This window comes from Xenopus laevis, chromosome 6L (assembly GCF_017654675.1).
Source record: "Xenopus laevis strain J_2021 chromosome 6L, Xenopus_laevis_v10.1, whole genome shotgun sequence".
NCBI lineage: Eukaryota > Metazoa > Chordata > Amphibia > Anura > Pipidae > Xenopus > Xenopus laevis.
The window spans coordinates 43,091,485-43,104,816 of NC_054381.1; the positions used below are offsets into that span (position 1 = coordinate 43,091,485).

The 13,332-nt window shown below is 37.3% G+C and overlaps 1 protein-coding gene across 1 annotated transcript in view; it reads right to left on the reverse strand.

Moving 5' to 3' along the window:
* Positions 1–13,332, reverse strand: part of skap2.L (src kinase associated phosphoprotein 2 L homeolog) — a 182,358-nt gene that overhangs the window by 31,374 nt on the left and 137,652 nt on the right. The window contains 1 exon segment of the mRNA NM_001094992.1: positions 10,437–10,549. Within this exon segment, the coding sequence (NP_001088461.1) occupies positions 10,437–10,549 (113 nt within the window).

Here is a 13,332-nt window from a genome sequence, read left to right on the forward strand (position 1 = left end):
AGTTACTGACCCCATATGAAAGACAAATAATCAGCAAGGCTACTAATGTATTGTAATTGATACTTTATATTACTTGACACTCTATTTAGGCCCTTTCCTATTCAAATTCCAGTCTCTTATTCAAATTAATGCATGGTTGCTAGGGTAATTTGTACCCTAGAAACCAGATAGCTGAAATTCAGAGCTGCTGAATAAAAAGCTAAATAACTCATAAGCCACAAATAATAAAAAATGAATTGCTGATTAGGGGCAGGACTCCACGGACGATTTGGGCGCGGTCCAACGCGCTGCGCAAAAACGCAGGTGTCACGATGGATGCGACGGAAATAAGGTATATAATGCTAGTGTCGGATCGTGTTGCATTGTTGATGCCACGCGACACGACTGTCGGATGCAGACGCAGCGTCTGCATCCGACAGTCAGCATCCGACAGTCGCGTCGCGTCGCATCAACGCTGTGACACGATCTGACACTAGCATTGCTTTACCGAATTTACCCCTTTTATCCTCTCATACAGCTCTGCTGTTTGGTCTCCCATTTCTCTATATTATGCATTGCCAGACTACTTTGATTTGCAGATTTTTAAAAACTGCCAACCCATACATAAAGTGATGTAGAATAAGCAGGACTATTAGGAATGTAGTCTGGGACTTGGGTCAATGTCACAGGACAAATTATAGCTGTAAATCAAGTCATGAATGATAACATACGATCAAACCAAGTTTCAATTGTCAAGTGTTTTTTTATTGTTATTTTTAATAAAATATATGTTTTTAAAATGAATTTGTCCCTCCTCCAATGTTACCCCTACAGCAGCTTAGTAAGTAAGGTTTCTGACTCTGAAACTGTTTGATACATAGAGGTCTAGTAGGCAGCTTACTGACATGAACCTTTACTTAAGTCTTGCTGCATACCTCCCAACTGTCCTGTTTTTAGAGGGACAGTCCCTCTTTTGACAGCTCAACCTGCATTCCCTCATTTGTACTGGAAAGTCCCATTTTTCTCTGCACTGAACTGCCAGAAAAAGAAACAAAGTTTCTAACTTAATTGGCTTTTGGCCAGAACAGCAGTAGATTAGATACATTTGTAACAATTCAAATGTATCTAGATAAGCAAATAAGTAATTGTAACAATATAAGATAACAGGTCCCTTGGGAAATGTTAGACTCACAGCTTTAAGGGCAATTTACCTTCATTAGCAAAACTGTAATAACAAATAAAAACACAGAAATATGTTCAAACTTTTATAACCTGCAAAATGTTTCAAAATTGGTAATTAGGGGGCATGCCCAGAAAAATCGGCATGGTAAAAAAATTTTTTGTAGCGCTGCAACTTTTTTGTTCCTATTTTTATTTCTTAAATGTTGGGAGGTATGTTGCTGATCAGCGGTTACAATTTGATATATTCATTGCTCCTCTTGATCCTCATGGAAGCATGCCCCACCCCCACAAATGTGCAAATAAATACCACTGAGATAAATCTCTGCTAACACGGAAGCTATTTTTTTCCCTTTGTTTTTCTTTTCTTGGTGAAATTACAGTGAAACACAAATATATTTACTGGCTGTCAATAACCCCGTGTGTTACAAAAGAAATGTCCTGAGTTATATCCTGCAAGTGTATCTGAAAGTGCATCCTGTCTGCAATGTGCACAATCATGACAGATGTGCAGCTGAAGCAGATATGAATTGAAATCCTATTTAAAACAGAGGATTGTCTCTCTTCCTGCTCCTTGTTAGATTTCTTCTTCAATTAACACACATTTTACTTCCCCTGGAACATACCCATACCTAGACTTTTTGAGAAGCCTTTGTTTAACTAAGCTGATGTCTATTACACTGTCCCATGTCTCGGTCAGTGGGGATCCTGTATAAAGGTTTAATGCTACATCAGCAATTCAGTGGTGAGTGGCCACACAGAAAGATGGGTAAAAATTACTCAGCTCTGTCCCCTAGTAACAAACTTTCAGCAGGTAAAGACAAAAATGTGGGGAGGGTGTCGGGGGTGATGGGTTCCAACAGCTGAAGCAGAAGAGAAATCAACACAAACATAAGTTGCTTCCATGTTAGTGTGTGTTGCACCCTACACAGATATTTGAAGAGGATTTATACATCATATGACATAGAGGAAATATGAGCATATTTCCAAAGCTATTGCAGATACAAAGAAATAATGTTCTTTGGGACATTTTTATGCTGAAGCACTAAAGCTCAAATCCTCTTTTATTGTGGCATTGTCTTTATAAAAATCTGAAGTAAAATTGAAAAAAACAAAAAATGCTGTTTGCAATAGCACTCAATTCTCACATTTTAATATTGTGTAGAACAAACTTTTTCAGCAATAAGAGCTTTAGGGAGCATATACCCTACATATAAATGAATGTAAACTTGCTCAGTGAACTTTTTAGAACATTTTTTACAATTTCGATTTATTCTTCATTTTCTTTCAAACTTCATGATGGGAAAAAGTGTAACCTAAGCACCTCTGGCAGTTCGGCTCCACTTAGAACCAGCAGCAGGCTCAGTTTACTGAGGTAGGAAGCGTTGTCGGACGCTTCCCTGCTTATACTAAGCAGCCTATTTATCATGCTGTGTAAAAAGCGGAAAGAAACATTACCTGTGATGTTGCTCATTGCAACCAATCAGATTTTCTAACTGTTGAAATCAAATTGCTGATTGGTTGCTATGGGTAACATCACCAGTAAAGTTTCTCACCACTTTATACACAGCATGATAAATAGACCCTAAGTGATAGAGCTGAGCAGGGCAGAGTCAAGAGATACTTCCTGCTTCGGTAAAATGAGTTTTTTTGCTTTTCTACCTTCCCCAGCGAGGCAAAATAGCAAGGAGGACAAAGGTTACACCTTCATAATATTTGCAGTGTAAAAACTGCAAATATTAAATCTAGAAATAAATATGTAATGAAGTTACAAGAGCACTGTGAGACATTTTGGCTGAGACCAGCTTTGGCTGGTACTATATACTATTGTTGCAGGCAGATTTACCCTGTGCTGTCCATGTTAACCTAAAGATCAATGTGCACTTGTATTTTGAGCCAAAAATACATATACAAGGGATTATGACATTCTCATAGACCGTATTTCTTTATACGCATTAAATAATTGCAGAAATGTATTTTTCAAAGTTAGGACAAGTCAGGTAATTAAACAACTAGGCATGTCATGAATTAAATATTTATTGTATATTAATAATTATGGCAATTTAGATAATAGTCCAGATTGGTGAGATTGGTTCTAGAAGCCCTGGGGTTCAGACACAGCCCACAAGGCTTCTTTGCATAAAACCATATGGGTTAAAGAGATATTTACTAGACTGCTCTTGTCCACATAATATATCTTCATTTTTGGGTGTGTTTGGGCATTCCCTGCAAGCAATCTGCACATTTTTCACAGGGTAATGATATCAGCAAATCCATGTTATATAATTGGCTGCAGCTGTTTTATTAAACTGTGACCAGGACTAACAGAGAAGCACATGCAATAAGTATAGCAATGCTGACAGTAATGAAATGGAAATCTGCTAAGCAGATTTTGCAGAGTATGGCTGGAGCCCTGTCACCATGTCTCCTGCACCATAATTCTCCTGGTTTATTCAACATAAATAATCCAGATTTTGAACAGTTGAAAGAGCATTATAATCTGGCTTGACATAACATGAAAACCAAAGGTTATGGCAGGCTGCTGGTTTCTGAAAACCAATCTGAGAAACCGGTATTTAGAACACCAAATACCCATATCACAATGACTAAATCAAACTTTTCCTACACTTTTCCCCAAAATTAAAGCGACCGCTTTAATTTGCAAAAATCCTCCAATGAGAATCCCAGCTGACCTGTATCAGTCTGACTCCATGTTCTTTGTTCCTGAAACTGAAGTTGGAAGCTTAATGCTAGTACCAGACGATGTGGATTCTCCACAGGCTACTCCCCTTGCCTTTCAACTGCTGGTGGATTTTGGCGCGAAAATGCAAAGTGTTTAGTTTCTGCCCTTAAATCCGCTGCTTCTGTCTGCACCCGAGCAGGCAAACTAGGAACGGAAGTACGTTTCCACCATCGTCTGGCCCTGGCAAAGTTTCCCAGCACTGAACAAGTCTTTCCTTTATCCCCATGTCTGATTCCAGTGTAATATAAAGACAAAGGTGAAATAATACCTCTGTATATGGATGCACTGAATCCAGGATTTGGTTCGGGATTCGGCTAGGATTCGGCCTTTTTCAGCAGGATTTCGGCCAAATCCTTGTGCCTGGCCGAACCAAATTCTAATTTGCATATGTAAATTAGGGGTGGGTAGGTAAATCATGTGACTTTTCGTCACAAAAGCAGAATTTTTTCCACTTTTTCCTTTCCTGCCCCTAATTTGCATATGCAAATTAGGATTCGGATTTGGTTCGGCCAAATCTTTCACCAAGGATTCGGCCGAATCCCAAATAGTAGATTTGGTGCATCCCTACCTCTATATGTAAGATAACAGAAAGAAATCTGACATGGTGTTGGGAATCAACATTCTTATTGGTCAGTTCTTTTGCATTTATAATCAATTATTTGCTCAGTTGCATCCCCGTTGGTGAATTTTATTGCATCGATAATTATGTTTTTTGACAACTTGTACTTTTATATAACTGTATAAAATGAGGGGGTACTCTGGGACAGTATTATCGCTGGGTTTACAACCCCTTTAAGGATGTTTTCTGTTTCAATAGGATAATAAAGCTGTGCACAATTCAAAGTCCATTCACAAGTGGTTTACAAGATCTTATTTTGATGGGTGAATAACAGAGACAGATTATTTTGGGTACTTTACATGCTAAAGTTCTAATATATGGTGATATTGCATGGTTCATGATAAAATCTGGGATAGCTCTACATACCCTACCAAACAGGCACATAAATGTCTTCCTTCCAGCCCTATGGGGTGTTATTTAGATGTGCAAGGAATGGAGCAGCGACAGTCAGAGGCCTCAATGGGACCCTGTCCCTGCCATAGGCAGGCAGCAAGGGTTGGGATGGCCAATTAAAACCAGACAAGGTGCAGAGCACAGCCATTTCCTGGGCAGAAGTGCCCCATGCATGGACACTAAGGTGCACGCTCTTACACTTTTGCCCATGGGCGTAACAAATGCTCCCATTATTCTCATGGTTTGACCAGAAAAATACAAGTATTAATACTATAATAATATAATACTTATTATCTAGTATAGGTACATTTAAAACAATACTTATTAATTAAATGGGAACCGTCCCTATTATAAAAATCCCATAAGCTATAGTATTGTTTAATAAATCTATTTTACAGATCGATTGTGGTATTTGTGGCAAAAACATATGTTTCATACAGAGCATTCACCAGAGAAAATATACTGTATGGAAGGCCTAGAGAAAAAAATTTAGTGAAGAGAGAGAACAAGTTTGCGAATAAAAATTCACATTGCAATGTAATATTCTTCATTAGGCTTTTATTGCATTGCAAATCTTAATTGCGCATTGCAAACTTTTAACACCTGCTTGGAGGTGGCATAAACTTTTAGAGCAAACGTTACAACTTTTTCATTAAAGGGGAACTCCAGCTTCCAAACCAAAATTTGATAAAGAGGCCCACATAACACAGAAATCCCTAAAATACTCATCACAGTTACCTATTCAAAAATTGTGAATAAATGCCATTTCTATGTTGAAATCCAGATGGTTAACAGTTCTTCTCTGTCTGCATCATTTGAAATCCTGGCAGGGAAGGAGGGACTAAACACTGATGTTACAAATTGTAACAACTTCTCCACAGTTTACAGACAGCATGTAGGAACTACATAACCCACAATGCATTGCACTGTGATGATGTTCAATTCCTTATTGAAATCATGTGTGCAGGGAATTGTGGGGTTTGGAGGATGCAGGCTAAGGACAGATGGCTGTTGATACAAAGTAAAAGTAGTCAGTCAGCTCAGCAAAGTAGTCAGAAAGATCAGCAGAAGAGCAGGGGGCTAGGCTTAGGGAACTGTCAGAAAGCATTAAAAATCATGAAAAGTCTGCATATTTTTTAATTGATGTATATTGCAAATTTGCTTGAAATTATGTTTACTTTTCAAAAAGCGTAAGATTTTTGTGGAGTTTCCCTTTAAGAAGTTTTACTATAGACGCTGTACACGATACAATTCGCAATCGATATCCTACCGTTGCGTGAAGGGCAAAGTATTCGCAAAGGAAAAATTGCTCACTTTGCAAACATTTATTCATATTGTCAACTAATAAGAAACTATTTTTGCATTGGCGACCAACATTACATCCCCCCATTAGTATATTAACAAAACAGAGGTTTTGTTTATTAATATCTGTATACATACACTCTCAATAATTAGTTATCCAGATCACATGGCATATTTAAAGGGAAATAAAAGTCTATCCATTAACCATCTGTATTATTTACTGTAGGCATGCTTTAAAACTGGATATTGCCCATGGCAAATTTGGGCAGGATCGGGCAGATTTGGTTTTTTCTGCGATCGAAGACCCCATTGGCTAGTTGATGCGGTCCTGCAACCCATTGGCACCCATTCTCTTCACTGTAATCCAATCAGATTGACCTGATATCGCCCTACCGTTAGTGGGCACATCAGGGAAAGATTTGCTCGTTTTGTGACCTTTCCAAAAGAGCACATCTTATAGTGTATCACCATCTTTATTCTCATTAAGAATGACTCTCTGTGGTTGCTACTGTCATCATAATAAAACCCATGGTAATATGTTGGATAATTCTGAATGTTGTAGTCTGGCAGAGACACTGCCATGGTATGATGCCTTTTTTGGCAGGATCAGTCAAATGGGAACACAAATAGCAATTATCATACTGGGGACAAATCCTTAGATTTTCTATGCAATGAGAGATATAATAAACCCATGCTAGAATAGACTTCCCCTGTACTAATACGTTCTTTGGAGGTTCTTTGTGATACTAAACTCTATAGTTAGTATAGGTATGGGTATATAGAATTTTAATTAAAAGTAGGGAGGGTGTGTGTATGGATGCTGGGTTTTCATTTGGAGGGGTTGAACTTGATGGACTTTGTCTTTTTTCAACCCAATTTAACTATGTAACTATGTAACTATGGATGAAGCAAGGTGGATAGTCCTTGTCTATGGAGGGACATTCAGTTTGACCCACAGTGAGTCATTTGCTAATCCTGATGTCTCTTTGGTGTTGGGCTAATTCTTTTCACCCCCGTAGATTTTTGTCATTTTCTATTTTTCTGAAAGGGCTCATAGAGTTTTAGGTGAGTAGCCCAATCTTTTGCCTTCCTGGAGTCAGTATGTTTTGTTTTGTTATGATTAGAGTGGCAGTCAGTCAGCCTGTGCCACTTGGTTTGTTTTGAAGATGAAATGAACTGCAATTTAACTATTTATATACAGAATACAACTGTATAATATAAATAGCATTATTCTGTAAATAAGTTTTTATTGCAAATGTATATATATATATATATATATATATATATATATATATATATATATATATATATATATATATATATGAATGTTTATTTGGTATGCTATTTTATTAGCCTTTTTGTATCAGGATGCAAGAACTTAATAAAGAAAAATTTCCCCTGTACTAAGCACAATTCTGCTGAAATAAATGCTAGGTTACTATATATTTATATACTATAAATGACAAAGTCTAAATTCTGACTGTTTTGTCGTTAAAATGCTCCACTTCTTGAAATAAAACCCCTCTTAAGCATCTTTATCCCAGTGTGCACAGTTCCTTTATCAGTATCCACATTTCTTCACCATCAAAAGGATCCAAAAGTAGTGTCATGTCTTTGCTTCCTCCATATTTCTTTTTCTTGCCTATAGATATCATCTGTGAGACAACTTGTGGCACATTAGCAGTGACTGATGAACACTAATGATAGGCCTTTGCATTTTAAGATACTTTGCTGCTTGATAAGTCTAGAAAAGTTATTTCCTTTCCAACTTTATAAGTCTCAAACTAAAAATCTATCAGCTTTAGTGCCTGATAAATCTAAAGCTACTGGACCTGATGCACTTGACTGTTTTAGAAATATTAGCTCTTAAATAGTAAGATATTCCATTGGTTATAGGTTCATAGGAACCTTTGTGCCAAAGAACTTTAGACCTGAGAGTCCATAAAGCGCCTTGCTACTTGATAAATGTGAACCCCGTGAATATTAAGTTATTTTAGAGTTTAAAAAAAATTGCTGAGAGTTCTGACGTTATTTACCAATTTTTAAATGCTAGCTTTATACTTGCATGTTTATTTAGTACACTTAAGCTTGTGTAATGATATTTCGGCCTATAAATGCCATTTCAGCTCACTTTGGAGAATGTGGGTAACACTCAAGACCCCAGACACTCAAGGATACAGCCATACTTAAGTTAGAGGTTGTGTGTCCTACGATTGTGCTGCTTATTTACTCACAGTGGAAACAATAACCTTCATTGACAGAATAGGGCTATATGCTGTAGTGAATCATTAAAATAACCACCATTAGAACTTAATTTTTTTATTTAAAAAAATGACATAATAGGGGAAGTGCAAATATAAATAAAAGTAAATAGAAGAACGATGATTCAAGGGTTGTCATTCATTTAATAGTTTTCTAGAACATGGCTGTACACTTTTTTATTGGGTGAAAACTAGGGTTACCATCTGTCCAGTTGTCCGGTTTTCATGGATTTGAAACCCAAACTGGCTTCAAAACTGCATTTTGAAGGGTTTATTTTTATACCAGAAATACTGATCATGCTGCCACTGAAGCAGCACAACCAGATGTATAATTTGAATTAGGGATGCACAAATACATATTTTGTTTTTTTCTCCATATTCTGAATTTCTCAATTCAGATTTGAATTAAACCCCTTTAAAATGAAACAATCTAAGGTTCTGACCAGTTCTGAATCCTGCAAAAAGTGTTGGGATGTGGCTGACTCCTGAATTTGGTCCATGCCTATTTTACTGGCACTATATCATTAGAAATTGGTTTGTATATATGTGCCCAGTTAAGCAGAATATTCACCATATGCTAGACATTTTATGTTATTTTCAAATACAGAAAATAAATCAACATATGGGCATTTCCTATAAATCTGCTGTGCTGTTTCATTCTATTTAAAGGAGAACTAAACCCTAAAATGAATATGGCTAAAATGTCATATATTATATACTGAACTTATTGCACCAACCTAAAGTTTCAGCTTCTCAATAGCAGCAATGATCCAGGACTTCAAACTTGACACAGGGGATCACCATCTTGGAAAGTGTCTGTGACACTCACATGCTCAGTGGGCTCTGAGTAGCTGTTGAGAAGCTAAGCTTAGGGGTTGTCGCAAATTATAAAGCAAAAAATGAGGTTTGCCTGTCATATAAGCTGATGCTACAAGGCTGATTATTAAATTCTGATGCTAGTTGCACTGGTTTCTCTGCTGTCATGTAGTAATTATCTGTATTAATTACTAATCAGCCTTATGTTGTGACACTTATATTCTAAGTGTACTGTATATTGCCAGTAGGTCCCTAAGCTCAGTAAGTGACAGCAGCACAGAGCATGTGCAGTGAATCAGCAGAAAAGAAGATGGGGAGCTACTGTGGCATCTTTGGAGACACAGATCTGTACTGCTAAAGGGAGTTGGTTGTTTTGGGCTGGTACAGAAGCACAAAACATAATGTACAACATTTCTAGCCTAATTAGGCTTTAGTTCATCTTTAAATATATGATGACACTACCCATTTCCATTACCATTTCCATTACTAATAGACTAGGCCCAAATGCAAAGCTATTATTAAAGATATAGGATTATCACACAAAACAAGAAAAGGAGCAAAAGGAAACACTGCAACATGACTGAACATTGTGCTATATCAATATTTATATAAAGCAAATAAGAAGAAAAAGTAAATAAACAAATGCATAAGAAGAATAGGCCTTGAGATAAAGGTTCTAAAGACACACTTGCCACATTCCAGTTCTAGAGGGATATCTACTGTATTTAGCACAGTGATCTGAGATGACCCTGAAATGTGTTTTAGATTTCAAAAATGATCCTAATCATTATAATCTAGTAAGAAAAGGAAGCTCAATCATAATATATAATGCCTTGGTAGGCAATGTGGGTATTCTTCCTACAATAATTATTTCTTGCTACTGGTGTTTAGACAAAAGCTAAGACAAGTATAAACACACTTTTAAGTTGATTCCTGTTATTAGATTATGTTTTCAAATTTGATTGTGTTTCAGGGGCAAAGCAATTTGTTATTGTGACCCTAAGGACAATATATTGAAGGCCTAGAATTAAAGATGGTACAAAGTCTCTGCTGAAGATGGAAATCTTTCCCTCTCGTGGTTCGGTATAAACAATAGCTGTCTCTTGGGATCCTGTCTATACAGCAGAGAATCCTTAGAACCTACCTTGCTGATTATATAGATTGTATCACCATGCTTAAAAGAAAGTTCATCTGGATGATCCCCAGTGCAGTCCCACAGGCCTCTGTAGAAATTGGCATAATCTGTGTTTTCTTTTCCTTGAATAAAGAGAGCAAATGTGACATTACAAAAAGGCAGAAAGTTGACATTCGCAATTTCAGTAATTTGAGGGAAGCACCGGATAGTGGGGGACAATAAGATGTTATATAGGAAACCCATTATCCAGAAAGCTCTGATTTACAGAAAGGCCATCTCACATAGACTCCATTTTATCCAAACAGTCCACATTTTTTAAAATGATTTCCTTTTTCTCTGTAATAATAAAACAGTACTTTGTACTTGATCCAAACTAAGATATAATTAATCCTTATTGGAAGCAAAAACAGCCTATTGGGTATATTTAATGATTACATGATTTTCTAGTAGACTTAAGGTGTGAAGATCTAAATTACGGAAAGATCCATTATCTGGAAAACCCCAGGCCCCAAGCATTCTGGATAACAGATCCCATACCTGTATTGCTATACTGCTTCTTTTTCCACAAAATGCGTACATTGATTCTAAATAGTAAATATAGACAGAACATATGTGCACAGCTATAACATTTACCTTTCAGGGGTTTGTCCCAGTTATTGCAGCCTGAACCCATGTACTAGTTTTTCCTCTTGACTAACTATAAGGAATGTACACATCAGTATTTTGTGTACATTTAAAGAGCACCGTATTCGGGTGTACTTTAGAACTCATTTTCTAACATAGATGCAGTTGTCCATAGCAACCAATCTTAGATTTCTTTTTTTATCAATCTACTACCATTAAGAAAATAATTGCAAAGATCTGACTGCCCTTAAGGTCAATAAGCTCCCATCTGGCACGTGTTCAAAGTGCTGCATAGAGGAGCCAACTCCCTCCATGGTGTGTTTGTACTACAGATAAAACACTGGTTACAAATGGATACATTTTGAAGCAAGCATTTCCCACTGATGACAGATTTCTTTGTTTAGTCAGCTGGAAGAGCTATGCATCTTGATTTTTCATTACAAACCCATATATCACTTTTAAAACATAAATACAGCAAGCTTTGCATTCAAATCTCATTTGTTACTCTCAAGCTTAAGGGAATGTTTGTGCCTGCTACTAAACTGTGACATTACAGCTATTGTGGTGCTATGTGTCAGCATCCATCCAACAGCATACACCTGCAATGCCTGGATATTTGTTAGGTCAAGAAGCATATGTGTTTTTCAGGGGGTCTTAAAGGAGAAGGAAAGGCATTGTACATTTGGGGGTGCCAAATGTTAGACAACCCCAAGTGATTGTTTTGACTTACCTGAAACCCTGGGCCGGTGCTCCTATTAGCAGAAAACTGCACCGGCCTGGGGTTATACCAGTGAGCACCAGGGAGCATCCTCTTCCGTCTTCCTCTTTCATTTGTGCGGCTGAGCATGTGCAATATAACGAAAAACCAAACTTTAACTAAAATGCTGCTTATTTCGTTCAACTGCGCATGCATTTGCCCCAAGAAATTTGAAAAAAGAAGACACCGGAAGGGCAGCGCTCTGTGGTGCTCACAGTTTTCTGCTGATAGGAAAACCGGCCTGCGGTTTCAGGTAAGTCGATACAATCACTTGGGGGTGCCTAACATTTGGCACCCCCAAGTGTACGATGCCTTTCCTTCTCCTTTAAAGGGGTGGTTTATCTTTACGTTAACTTATAGTATGTTATAGAATGGCTAATTCTAAGCAACTTTTCAACTGGCCTTCATTTTTCCTTTTTTAATTGTTTTTGGATTATTTGACTTCTTCTAAAACTTTCCAGCTTTCAAAAGGGGGGTCACTGACCCCATCTAAAAACAAATGCTCTGTAAGGCTACAAATGTATTGTTATTAGGGATGCACTGAATCCAGGATTCGGTTCGGGATTCGGCCAGGATTCAATCTTTTTCAGCAGGATTCGGATTTGGCCGAATCCTTCTGCCCGGCCGAACCGAATCCTAATTTGCATATGCAAATTAGGGGCGGGAGGGAAATCGCATGAATTTTTGTTACAAAACAAGCAAGTAAAAGTGTTTTCCCCTTTCCACCCCTAATTTGCATATGCAAATATGTATAAAGGGAATCTGTCAATAATAGCTTCAGTTTTAGCCCTCTGGCAATATTAAGGCTATACTACCCTTGCTGAACAAGTCATTATATTTCGACCACTACTAGTATATCTTTTTACCTATTATTAAAAACTACATAAAAATAAGGCAGATTTGAACTTTGATGGGACTCATACAAATGTAATTGAATCATGTAATTGAATGTAATTAGTTTGATCAATTAGATAAGTTGATCAAAATCAATACAGTTATGGGATCTGTAAGCTCCGAATTAAGGAAAGGCCATTTCCCATAAACTCCTTTTTATCCACATAATTCAAATTTGTAAATATGATTTCCTTTTTTCTCTGTAATAATAAAACAGAACTTTGTACTTAATCCAAACTAAGATATAATTAATAAATCCTTATTGGAGGTCAGGCCATGCGTCTTCTCAATTGCGATTTTTACTCCATTTTTCTGATCATGGCTACTTCCGATGATGTCACTTCCAGTTTACAATGACAGCACCTCTTGTTTTACTCCTTTATTTTTGATCACGCCTACTTCTGATGATGTCATTTCCAGTTTACAAACACAACACTTCCTGATTCTTGATGGTCAGCGGGTCGCAGGTCCGGGTTGCGGATAAGGTACTTGTGGGTCTAGTAGCGGGTCCAAGCAGATAAGAATGCGGGTCCAAGTTGCGGATTGCAGGTTGCGGGTACGGGTCAGGTACGGGTTACAAAAAATGGAGGTAATATAATAATGTACCTATTGTACCCATATAGTCTTGCT